General features: G+C 41.7%; 1 protein-coding gene across 7 annotated transcripts in view; it reads left to right on the plus strand.

The window, feature by feature from the left end:
• Positions 1–13,829, plus strand: part of LOC140488175 (transcriptional activator MN1-like) — a 135,481-nt gene that overhangs the window by 77,303 nt on the left and 44,349 nt on the right. The window contains exon 3 of one of the 7 annotated variants that reach the window (XR_011963010.1): positions 6,913–7,287. The exons of 5 other annotated variants lie outside the window; for them this stretch is intronic. Coding sequence is in view for 1 of the 2 variants with exons in the window: in XM_072588050.1 (XP_072444151.1) it covers positions 6,913–6,920 (8 nt within the window). In the remaining variant the exon portion in view is untranslated. Of the gene's footprint in view, positions 1–6,912; positions 7,288–13,829 lie in introns of those variants that run through there. One more of the 7 variants, XM_072588050.1, reaches the window with a different exon arrangement.

Below are 13,829 nucleotides of genomic sequence, written 5' to 3' on the forward strand. Positions count from 1 at the left end.
CATTGAAGAGCACAGCAAAGACTGATTGGGTTACGCCCCACAGTCCTGCCTGCATCGAGGCAATTGACGCAATCTTTATAACATCTCTATAAGCCGGATTACATGAATGCATTTCTTACCCCATTTCGCCTTGTCCTATAATGTTAGACAATGGAAAATTTTGCAGTTCTAGAAGTCATTTACGACTGGAGTGCCTACTATTTCTATCAGTGCACTTAATGTCGTCAGTGGTGTCATTGCTAACTCGCTTATCTCTGAATCAGAAGGTTATGAGCCAATTCCCTTCCAGGATCTGAACACAAAATCTAGCCTGACACGGGAGTATAGCAATGAGGGAGTGCTGTGTGGTTGGGGGCACCATCTTTTGGTTAAGGTGTTAAACTGAGACCCTGTTTGCCCTCTTACATGAGTACAAATGATCCACAGCACTGTTTTGATGAAGAGCAGGAAAATTATCCCAGTTGTTTTGGCAAACATTTATCCATCAATCAAAGAAAACGAAACAGATTATCTGATCATTATCGCAATACTACTTATGGGAGCTGGCTGCATGCAAATTGGCTGTGCATCTTCATACAAGATTTGGAGGTGCTGGTGTTGGACTGGAGTGCATGAAGTTAAAAATCACACGACCCCAGATTATAGTCTAACAGGTTTATTTGGAAGCATTGGAAAGTGCTCCAAAAGCTACAAGCCAGATTACATGAATGCACTTCTCACCACATTCCACCTTACCCTATCGTGTTAGACAACAGAATCTTTTGCACTGAAAGTGCTCCGAAAGCTAGTGCTTCCAAATAAACCTGTTGGACTATAACCTGGTGTTGTGTGATTTTTAACTTTGTACAAGACTGGCCATTCTTCAAAGGTACCGCAAAGGCAGTAAGGTACTTTAAGATGTCCTAAGGCTATGGAAAATATAATGTAAATACAATTCATTTCATTTTTTCTTTCTGCTTGTTTCTTATCCCTGTTTCTGTCTGATGGTGTGGCTTTTCTGTTTTTAAGCTTTGCATGACCTTGTGGTTGGGAATTTCTTTTCCCCAACCATTGCTGTAAGAAATCCTGCCTTCAGCAAAGCATTACCCCATGGAGTAGTTCCAGCTAGCAGTTATGATGAGTTGTTAGAGAGAGCGGCACTGAATACTTTTTGTTATCACTGTTAAACAGTGTTGCTTCTGGACTTCCCTTCTACTCTTTCCAAAATTAGCATTGTCCTGGGTTATGGGGCTTGGTTCTTCACTTTGCTTTTGTCAGAACTCCTATTCTTTTGTTTCAGTTCTTGGCACAAATGTGGGTTCAGATCTGAACCAGGGACAGAGCACAGAGGCAAGCCTTGAATTCACCACAGCTAGAATGGGGAATTGCACCCTGTGCCATCTGTATAAATTTGATTCCTGCCAGCCAACTGAGCCAAACCAGGCCCCGAGTGCACTGGGGGAACAGACACTTTGCCAGTCATTGCTCTCATTGCCTGTAAATGATCGGACTCCAAATTTTGACTGTCACATGGCTGACCAGGCATCTCTTCTCCTCTTACAACTGGCATATACTGGAAGTGTTTGCAGGTTGTGACTCAAACTGTTTGGCCATCAAGTCCTGCAGTGGAATTTGAATCTGCTACAGAGGCAGGGATACAACAGGAGTGTTATGGTGTCACAATGATTAGTACTGTCATCTCACAGTGTGAGTGACCCTTGTTCACTTCCAGCCTCAGGTGACTGTCTGTCTGTGTGGAGTTTGCACATTCTCGACATGTCTGTGTGGTTGTTCTCTGCTTTCCTCCCACGGTTGAAAGATGTGCAGGCGAAGTGGATTGGCCATGGGAAATGAGGGGCTCTGGAAATGGGATGCTCTTCAGAGGGTCAGTGCAGGAATGTTGGGCTGAATGGCCTCTATCTGCACTGTAAGTGATTTTGGGGATTCTATGGCACTACCCATTGAACCACAGGGTTTTCTTTACTTAGGAAATTGGTAATGGAAATGTTAATTGAAAGAAAAGCTGGTGGAAAATAAGTTGCTTGTTTGGAACCCACTGGCATGCTTTATTTTGATCCCAATCCAGATTGCTCCTGGTGCCAATAATGTGGACAGATTATGTAACTTCGATGTGCACTAAGATCTGTGGGAAGGATTAAGAAGCCACGACTGTTAATTATGTATTTTTAAGGGCCCGCTATACCTCAGCCCTGTCCCCAAGCTGACATGGTTTCATATATATTAAATGATGTTACGGTGAAAAATACTCCTGTTCTCTATGGGATTCTGGAAATAAAGGATAATCGTGGCCAAAAGCATTCAACTCGGGAAACATTTCTAACAAGTAAAAATATAAACACCGCAACAACTTTGACAGCAGAAGTCTACAAGCGCAAGATAAGATATTCCCAGGAGATTCAAACAGGCTGGAAGGAAGATGAGATTTCTCACCTGCTCAGGATAGTGAGGCTCCTTGTCTGATTCTTTTTGAGAACAAAAGAGGAGAGAGAATGCAGATGAGAGGGAACCAACATACTGTGGTAACTTGTTAATCTGGTTGGTGTCAGGGAGCCTCTTAGGGCAGTGCACCAAGCTAACCTCAATGCATCATGCTTTAGCAGGCTATAGGGCACCCACCTTGGAGCTTAAACAAACTGAATGTCTGCCCACTCTTTGGTGGAAGGGTTGACATTAGTTTGCTCCTGTCTGCCTCTAGTGTCCAAAGCACAAACACAGTACCCAGCAGGAGGTCAAAACCTGGTTTATTGCAAGGGAGGGTGAAATTCTAATGGCTACTATTCTGAGAGCACTTGGTTCTAACCCTTTAAAGCTCCAACATTTTAAATAGTTAAATCTGAACCAGTTAGTGATTTAGATAGGATAGCAACACAGGAATTTGCAGGAACTTGTTAGAGATCACCCAATAATGAAACAGCGGGTCTACAGAAGGTGGGTCAATTGCTCGTTCATAAATCTGTTGCCGGTTGTCCACTCTGGTTGAGGTCCACAGCACAACAAGGATCGGAAATAGTTATTGCATTTAGTGTGTGTTTGTTCATTTTTAACAGCAGCTAGAACATTCTGAGAGTCCATTTCAAACCTGTACTGACATCATGGTGCATTTTCACATGTGTTGTCATGAGAGATGGTGTATAGGGGTCAGAAAGAAACGGTTTGGTTCTGGTTTCAATAGAGTGGGCACTGATGGCAGTCAAGATTATGGGACAGCAGGCCAGGGTGCTGCAGTGTGGTGGGAAAGCTATCATCACTGCATGGCATACAAAAATATACATCATCATTACAGACATCCCATCTACAAACCTGTGTCTAGCCCAAACTGAATAATCATGAACATAGAAGTAATAACAGGGAAGGAGAACAGGACTCATGGTGCTGTCTTTCTGTGGCAGGGCAATTTAAGTGAGGCACAGGGACAACCATATTAACATTCTGCTACCTCAGAAAGATTGGAGGCTCCTGAGAAGGATTGTCCATCAGAAGATAAACCGTAATGCACTCACTTGAATGATGCATTGGCCAAGTAGAGGAAGGTGATTGGTACCTGAGGATGTGAACCTAAAACAGTCAGCTGCCTCAAGGGGACAAGGGAAGGAAACGAACAAAGTTCGGTGAGATTGAATTATTTGTATCCTTCGCTCACAGAGCCTTGTTTCTGTGGATGTGAGTGTGGGGATGTGATGCTTCAGGTTGTCAGTGTGTAGAGTTTCGGTGTGTCTGACTGTGACGTTTCGGTGTGTCTGACTGTGACGTTTCGGTGTGTCTGACTGTGACGTTTCGGTGTGTATGAGTGGGATGTTATGGTGTACGTTTATATGTCATGTTTCTGCATGCATCAGGAAAGAGAGATTCTCAGATCCTTTCCAACATTGATAATTCGGCATCATCGGTTGCTATGTCGCACTCTACCAACACCTTTTATATTGCACTTCGACAGGCATAGGTCAAACTAGGAGAAACATAATTCAACTTGCTCTGGAGCATCACAGGGCAGGAATTATTTAACTGGGAATGGGGTCTTGTAATAGATAACAGACCCTGTCGAAAACTCTTTCTATTCTTCGTTGACATAGTTTGCTGAACTTAAAGTGAATCTGCAGACATTTAGACATGTGCTGCAGACAGCTTTCAGTCCTTAGACATTTTTCTAAAAGACAGTCGAGAGTTTGTAATCTGATCTGTGGAGTTGGATTTACAATCCACTTGTACTTGGAGGTCTCTTTTCCTAAGTCTGTGGAAGAAAAGAGACGATTGTCCTTTCTTTTGACCTTGGGAACAGAGTGAGAAAAGGGGATGATTAAGATTGCGATGGGAGTCACACTGAGTCAGAGGTAGAAAGAGAGAAGGGCCAGAGAGATACAAAGGAAAATAAATGAATGCAGGTATCACTAAATATGTGCAGCAAAGCATTTTGAAGTTGGAGTCTTTGTCTACTATTCACTGTTGTTTGGGGCAGTGCGTGTCAGAGAGCTCTGTTTCTCTTTCTCAGTATTTGGCATTAATTTAAATGCCAGAAAGCAGACCTTACAAATGCAGTGATGTCGTTGAAGCAGAGTTGTGTAATTCCGTACAACATGAAGTTATCCCTTGGTAAAATTTAACAAATAAAATGGGTCCTCTCACAGTTTGCAGCTGATAGAATTGTACACAGTGCAGGACAGGTTCAGCCACTTCACTCTGAAGCAGCTTAAAAAAAAATTATTTCTGTAAATATGAAACTGCTCTGATATAGGGTTAAATGAGACAGAAACCATTGACTGGCAGATGCAAGGAGGCGTAAACATCAATGCACACAAAGGCACCCACGCACGGGTATATAAGGCGACACCCACACATGGATATAAAGAGGCAGCAACCACACAGTGATTTTTAAAAATTCATTCATGGAATGAGGATGTCACAGGTGGGCCAATATATTCCCCATCCATAATTGCTGATGAAAACACTGTTTTGAAATGCTGCATTTCTTGTGCTGCAGGTAAACCCACCATGCTGTTAGGTAGGACATTCTAGCCTTTGAACCCAGTGCCAGTGAAGGAATGGTGGTATATTCCACGTCACTGTGGGTTGCGATTTGGAGGACAACTAGGCAGATTGTGGTGTTCCATATGATTACTGCCATTATCCATCTCGGTGTTGGGGATCACAGTGTTCGGAGTTGCTGTTGAAGAAATCCTGTTGCGTGCTCCATTGCCACCTGTCAGTGATACACTCTGCCACCCCACATTTCCACTGGTGGAGAGAGTGAATATTTAAAGTGCTCATGAAGTGTGCTGGATGGTGTTGAGTTTCTTGAGTGTTATTGGAGCTGCAGTCATCCAGGTAAATGAAGAATATTTATCACACACTTGACTTGTGCATCATAGATAATGGACAGTTTTTCAGGAAATCAGGAGTTGAATCAGTTACTGTACAATGCTCAGGTTTTAATCTGCTCCTATAGTCACATGATTTATGTGACCCATTCAATTAACTTTCTGGTCAATAGTAGCCATCAGGATACTGATGATGGCTCTTCCTTTGATGCTGTTGAATGTCAAAGGCAAATGGCTAGACTCTCTCTCTTATTGCTGGTAGCTGATCTAAATGTTATTTGCTACTTATCAACTTCAATTTGAATGCAGTCAGATCTTCTTTCATGTAGGCATGGACTGCTTCACTACCAGAGGACAATGATGAAGAGCTGAAGATATTTGGTTTGGGACACTGCGCTGAAGAGCTCCTGAAGTAATTTCCTGGTGTTGAGATTTTGTGCTAGGTATGAGATCAGTGAAGAGTTGCTTTCTTGATCTCAGTTGATTATAATTTTGCAGAGGCTTCTTGATACGAGACTCAGTCTAATGCTGTTTTGATGTTCAGGATGGTCACTTTCCCCTCACACTGCTGGAATTTTAACTCTTTTCCCACTTGTGGACCAAAGCTGTGAGGATGTCAGAAATTGAGTGTTCCTTGCAAAACCCAAGGTGAATGTTGGTAAGCAGTCTATTGGTGAGTAAGTGTCCTTTGGTAGCCTTGTCAACAACAGCTTTCATCACTTTATTGTCAAGAGTGTGGTGCTGGAAAAGCAGTGGTCAGGCAACATCTGAGGAGCAGGAGAATTGACATTTCTTCATCCATTGATAAGTGTGAATAAGCTGATTAGACAGAGATTTGGATTGGTTAGATTGGATTTGTTCTGCTTTTTGTAAACGGACATACTGGGCAATTGTTTACTCTGTTTTATAGATTCTACTGTGTAGCTGTCATGGAGTAGCTTGGCCAAGGGCACGGCTTGTTTACATTCTACTTCTGAATTACAGCAAAGGTGTTCTCAGGGCTCATATGATTTGTGACACCTGTGGTGCTCCGTGTTTTATTCATGTTTCATGTTTCATGAAATGAATTGAATTGGCTGAAGATTGACATCTGTGATGGTGAGGACTTCAGGTTCACACACTCAGCACTTCTGGACGAAGATCGTTGCATTTTCTTTTACAAACATTTTTTGAATATATTGTGAGGTATTACACCATGGACGTTGGGGATGTTCCTAGAGTCTCCTTCCCCAGTTGTTCATTTGCTAACAACATATCTGGTTGGGATAGGACTGCAGAAGTTTGATCTGATCTGTTGGCTCTGATTAGGTTAGCTTTATGCTGTGAAGGTGTGTTATCTCAAATATTAATTTACAATATAATTGACTGGACAATTAACAATATCTAAGACATTTTGGAAAGTTTAAGGAGATGCTGCAGCAACAACCCTATTACATTTCTAAAAATCTCAAGCTGTTCAACTGAATAGACAACACTGTCAGTGACAGGTCAGATGACCCAATTTGTGGGTGTAACAAATCTATTGGATTTGAACACAGTGAGATATTTTGCCCAGGGTAACAGCTTTATTAACCCTGTCCCTTTTCTCTTTCTCTGAAAGATCTCTGATCAAAGTTTGAGAGTTGTAAACATACTAGAATATCTCATCAGCGTTAGTGAAGGGTTCCTACAGGAGAAGATGCCATTGCTGCTACCTAACAGTTCTTGATCAAGAATCCAGAATCTACCTCAATTGTCTCCAGGTAAAAAGACTTCAACCAGCCATACCTGCTCCTGGAAAAAAAAGTCCCAATGTCAACAGCTTGTGACCAAAGTGACTTTGACCACAGGACAATCTTTGAATGATCGCTGATTGTTTTTTCTGAATTAAACTTTGTGGCCCAGGTACTTTTAAAATAATACATTGCAGAGTTTTACAATCTTTTGTAGACTCTGCAATTATGTATGTGTTTATTACTTTGCAAGCAGGGTAGTTGTATATGTTTGCACGTTTAAACCTTTTGTAAATAATATTTACACCTTTCTTTGAGTAAGTGTTGTTTGCAATAAATTTGTTCCTTATTTGTTACTTAAGGAACTTGACTAACATTGAGCTGCGTCTGGTCTTATATTTGTGTATAGATACTTGGCAATTTCATTCCATTTTCAAATTCAAACTTTTGTTGTGATCATTAGATGAGTGTGACAAGGAATATAACCAATTCAGTTATGACATATGTCTATTCCACTCTGTTTCAGGTGCTTAACATGCACAGTGTCTTGTGTTGTAGTTTCACCAGGTTTGCACCTTGCTTTCAGGTACCCCTACTGTTGTACTATGTGTTTAGCTCAGTTGGCTGGATGGCTGGTTTGTGATGCACAGTGATATCAACAGATTCAATTTACACACCAGGTGAGGTTACGTGAAGGTACCACCTTCTCAACCTCACTTTAGACATGGTGACCCTCAGGTTAAATTCATCACCTATCGAGAGACCAGCTCTGTTAACTTGGAGGACTCTGTTCTCTTTGTGTTTAAGTGGATATATCCATAATCTGTGTAAATCAACAGGCAAGCCTATGGTGTAATCAGGCATGTGATACAGAGTTGAATGTGTTAGTTGACCAAGCAAGAAAAATAATAGTTTATCAGCTCTCCAGCAATATGTATGTACCACAGGAACTCACATTATAGTTCCTCAGTTCTACCTGAGTGATTAGTGAGTTTGTATTTGTGAAATTGCAGGAAGTACAATTCCAAATGTTACTCCTGGTAAGTTTTTCAGTAGTCCTCAGTGAAACTTTGATCCTTAGTTTGGTGATAATGGTGAAGTTAGGGATAGGCCAGGGCATGAGGTTACTGATAGAGTCATAGAGATGTACAGCATGGAAACAGACCTCTCGGTCCAACTCGTACATGCTGACCAGACAACCTAAATGAATCTAGTCCCATTTGTCAGCACTTGGCCCACATTTCTCTAAACCCTTCCTATTTGTATACCCATCCAGATGCCTTTTAAATGTTGTAATTGTACCAGCCTCCACGACTTCCTCTGGCAGCTCATTCCATACACGCAGCATCTTTTAAATCTTTCCTGTCTCGCTGCTGGTAATACCCTGCAGCACTCTCTGGGATGTGTAGCCATAAGCTGCTGGATCTGTTCAGGAGCCGTCCCACTCAACACTGTGGTAGTGTCGCACATGTTGGAAGGTATCCTCCTTGTGAAAATCCAGACCCAGCACTGACACACCCCAACAAATACAGATAGAGAATGACGCACTTGAAGAAACACAGATATAAACACACCCTGATGCACCTGGATAGAGGAGAATGCGTACTTGTGGTGAAACAGGCCCTATCACTTTTAGAAAAGTGGTTCTGTTTGATGTAAGGTTTCCCAGCAATTGGTTATTGGTTTTGCACAGTGCAGTGAATATTGTCTTGCTTTGCACAATTCCTTTCTCTCGCAACACAACAACTCTGGAAGATCGCATTGTGTTTAAAGCATTTTTGATTTAAGCTAGATTGCAGTGAATGATTACTGGGCTGAAGTACAAATATTCCACATAGTTGTGTTTTATACAAACACTCTGTACAGATCTGGATCCAGCAGAATCGTTCTTGGCAAGCCAATCATTGTTTATCAGAATCTCACTAAAGCTTAAAACTGCATGCCTTGTTTTGAAGAATAGCAAATGCTTAGGTATGCCTGTTGTTCTAAATGGTTGAGTGAGTTTGGGGAAAGGGTATGCAGAAGAACAAAACTTCCCCAGCATGGAGTGAGATGGATAAAAGAGAATAAACAGGTAACTTAGCTTTGGAGAATGGCCAGGACGAGGATATTTTCTTTTTATTTCATAGACTTGTGGAATGGTCACAGCAAAGAAGCAATGCATCTGACTAGATTAGATTCCCTACAGTGTGGAAACAGGCCCTTCGGCCCAACCAGTCCACACTGACCCTCTGAAGAGTAACCCACCCAGATCCATTTCCCTCTGACTAATGCACCTAACACTATGGGCAATTCACCTGACCTGCACATTTTTTTGGATTGTGGGAGGAAACTGCATCACCCAGAGGAAATCCACGCAGACAGGGGGAGAATGTGCAAACTCCACACAGACAGTCACCTGAGGCTGGAATTGAATCTGGGACCCTGATACTGTGAGGCAGCAGTGCTAACCACTGAGCCACTGTGCCACCCAACCCATACCTTGCTTGCTGTTGTGCTCTATGCCTCCATTTATAAAGCCACGGCAGCTGTCTTCCAGAGCAACTCAGCTGGACCACACTCTAACTCGTTTGCTACAGTTGTGCAGATTTAAAAATGATAATTACTTAATAATAATGATCTAACAGCCTTTTGAAAACTGCAACTGAATATGCCTCCTATTTATTCAGGCTGTGCATTTCCAATCTTAAACATTTGCTCCATATTAATGCTTCTCCTCACATCACCTATGGTTCTTTTGATTAAATCACTTTAACTCTGTGCCCTTGGTTGCAACCCTTCCACAATTTTAAACAGTTTCTCCTGATGTACTGTGCGTAAACTCTGCACAATTTTGACCATCTCTATTACATCTGTCAACCTTTACCGTCTGTAGCAGCCCCAAATTTTCCAATCTGCACTTGCAACTGGAGTCCCTCATCCTGCGAACCATTCTTGGAAATGTTTTCTGAACCCTCTGTAATGTTTTCTGATCCTTCTTTAGAGTTGGTTGTCCAAAATTGGACACAATACTCCAGTTGAAGCTGAACCAATATTTAACAAAGGTTCACTTTAACCTTTGTGCTTTTGTACTCTTTGTCTCTATTGATAGAAATCAAGATCCTGTATGAACCACCGATTTAAATACTTCCTCAACATGCGTTCACCTTCACCGAATTGTGTGCATGGACCCTCCATGTTTCTCTGCTTCTGTACCTGGTTTTCAATTTTATCCCATGATTTATATTGCCTCTCGTCACTCTTCCTCCTGAGTTGTACCATTTGATATTTTTCTACACTAACTTTAATCTGTCACTTACCTGTCTGTTCTGCCAAACTGTCTGTATCATCTTGAAGAATAGCTCGATCCACACAGTTTATAATATTTTATTTCATATTATAACAGTTTCATATCCACTGCAGTGTTGATCTTTTTTGCCCAGCATTCCCAAGTCAAAGGCATTAACAAGTATTAAGAAAAGCAGTGATCTTAATAGTGCTTGTTGGGAATCCCACGATATCTTGCTGCTTCAGTTATTTGGTTTTTTTACTTGCTCCAGTCTGCAAAACAACAAAACCCCATCACCCTGCTTGTTATCTGGTACTTTATCCAATGTTTTTTTAGAAGCCCATGTGCACCACATAAAACACATATACACCACAAACCCTCATCAAGCCTTATCGTAAAACTTAATCAAGATAGGTAAATACAATTTTCCCTTAACAAATCTGTCTTGACTTTACTCTCAACTCCATCTACCCACCTTCTGATTAAATATCTTCACAGGTAGACTCTCCAGAAGCGAATCCAGTGTTTTTGCACATGTTCTACCACCTTCAGTAGCCTTGCCTGGTCAGTTATTCCACAAACCTATTCCGGGAAAACAATAACTTCCCTCTGACGACTCACTCCTAAGTTTGGCTGTATTTCCTGATATTTATTGGTGGGTAAAGTAAAATTTGAACATTAACTTAGGAGAAAAAGTGGTATCTATATGTCTGAGTGTGGAGCATAGATCATTCTAACATCTGTCCCCTCCCAAACTGCACCAACACAAAAGACAGAAATTCTCAATAATCTGTAGCATGTACAAATGAGTCCTGTCACTCTTACTCTCTCCCTTTGGACTGCATGGCTGTAACAGGCTGCCACTGTGCTACCCCTATTGATTTTTCTGTATCAACACAACAAGTGAAAGACTGATCATCACTGGAGAATTTCCACACTGGGAAGCTGGTATGTTTGAATTGTATTCTTAAGATTTTGGAATGCCTTGTAATATAATTGCCAACTGGTAGGCAGCAAGCCAGTGAGCATTGGAGCCTGGATCAATGAATGTTATTGAATTGCAGAGCTGCTCAATGAGCTGAACGACCTCCTTCTACTCCTATTTCTAATGATCTTATAAACCATGGAGCTCAAGGTACTGTAGCTGTCGAGGGATACCCAACTTCTTGGCCTGACTTCAAAGAGATTTGAGATCCAACATCAGGACTACAGTTATGACATAAATGTAACAACCCACTAGGGACAAGAGGAGTCTCTTGAGGATTAAGTGAGCTTTATGGTGACACAGTGGCAGTGAGAGATTGGAGCTGTTAACTTCCTTCAGGAAATACTGTAACTGATACTTAAATGATAGGTAAGTGTGTTCAGAATACTCCAGAGCTCCGAGCACTGTTATGAATATCAGACAAATAAGCTTATTAATAGAATAGTCTTATCATTGGGCCTGGTGATCTTTCCAACTTGATCCTAAAAACCACGCAAGCCCGTGTACTCTTGGTTAGGTGTGATAAATAGCAAAATGTTTCTAAAGACTCCATGGATTTGTGAGTCTTGATCCTTAACAATTTCTGTCTAGAATTTCTTACTTTAGATGAATATGATGTCCCTTTAGGGAAGAAAAGACATTGAACTGTGTCTGAGGTAAACCAGACTACTTATGTGGATTTTTCAGGAGTTTGGTTTGGACACACTTACACACGATAATGGGTATCCGCACGTGCCAGACTCAAAACTGACCATAAATAACCGCTGTAAGCATACAGAACGTATGTATGCTGAGATGGTAAGATGTGTAAGAAGCATTTCAAAGCCATCTTTTTTTCTAATGTGTGTGTGTGTGTGTGTGATGTTGCAATCTCTGTGATACTGTGGTTTTCAAAAATATTTCTTTCTGCAGTTGAGGTCAGAGTATCAGAAGAAGGAAAAAGATGATTTTCTTTAACTCATGCTGCCTCAAACTCTGTTAAACCATCAATTCCAGATTAAAACTCACTTCACTGGTCAGCAATAGAGGCAGAAACTGATTCAGAAAATTGAAAACAGAGTCTCACACAAGGCTTGTTTTATCTGCCTGGCTATCATGACAACTATATTTTTCAGAGTAGAGCTGCTTTTTGACTTGTGGAGATAGCACAGAGATCAAAATAATGTCTCAGTGACTGGCTATAGGTCGTGGTAATCATTGATATGAAACAGTATTTGAATGCACAACAAGAGATTGTTATCTGTTTGTCATGGCATGGTGTGGTACGGTGGCACAGTAGCTCAGTGGTTAGCACTGCTGCCTCACAGTGCCAGGGACCCAGGTTTGATTCCAGCCTCAGGTGACTGTCTGTGTGGAGTTTGCACATTACCCCGTGTCTGCGTGGGTTTTCTCCGGGTGCTCCGGTTTACCCCCACAGTCCAAAGATGTGCAGGTTAGGTGAATTGGCCATACTAAATTGCCCATCGTGTTCAGGGATGTGTAGATAAGGTACATTAGTCAGGGGGAATGGGTCTGGATGGGTTACTGTTTGGAGGGTCAGTGTGGACTTGTTGGGCTAAAGGACCTCTTTCCACACTCTAAGGATTCTAATTCTAATCAGAGACGTCTAAACCTAAACTTAAACACAACACAAATTAATGTCACCATTTAAACAGCCAACCAAATAAACAATGGGAAGTAAGACTCAAATGAAGGAACTTCCCTATTTGCTATTTGAAATGTCTTGAGGGGTGAGTTTCATGACAGCAGTCTGGCAGGGCTCCGAGTGCCCTTTCCCACTCAGTTTTCTGCTCTTTGCCCATCAATTATGCAAGCAGATTTATGAGCTCCCCTCTCAGAGGCAATCCAAGCCAATCCAATCTCTCCGTATATGTCAGTCCTACTTTCCCAGGTCAGTCTGGTGATCACGCAGTGAGCTGCACAGTCAAAGTACTCATTCTTACTTACGTGTCAGGAACTTGTGCCATTCCAGGTAGTGGTGGATGGATAAAACAAGTGGGGCTTTAATAAGATGTAAGTGCATGGAAACGTAATCACTGCTCAATGCTGAAGTCACCACTGAGGGGAAAATCAGGAATTTTTCTCTCCACGTTGAGAATCTGATTTTTAAAAAATTCTCACCACATACTCTGGCTTTTATTGTCATTGTTCGTGCCACACCAGGAAATTGAAATTTCCTCCTAAAATCCTTGGGGCCCACTATGTGCCCGTGTCACAACAACTCTCGATGCATCCAGATTGCAAGAACCCCTCTGTCTAGGCACTCATTTTTAATGTTGAGAAGGAGAGTCCTTCATGGCAACCTTGATGTGGAGGTGATGGTGTAGGACTGTGGTGGGCAAAGTTAAATATCACACAACACCGGGTTGGAAGTACTAGCTTACACAGCACAGCTACCTGATGAAGGAGCAGTGTTCTGAAAGCTAGTACTTCCCAAAAAAACCTGTTGGATTATAACCTGGTGTTGCACGATTTCTGACATGGTAGCCTTAGTCAGTGTGGAGATTGAACCCATACTGTTAACATCACACTGCTTTGCCATCTAACTATCC

This window comes from Chiloscyllium punctatum, chromosome 17, assembly GCF_047496795.1.
Source record: "Chiloscyllium punctatum isolate Juve2018m chromosome 17, sChiPun1.3, whole genome shotgun sequence".
In the NCBI taxonomy this organism is placed as follows: domain Eukaryota; kingdom Metazoa; phylum Chordata; class Chondrichthyes; order Orectolobiformes; family Hemiscylliidae; genus Chiloscyllium; species Chiloscyllium punctatum.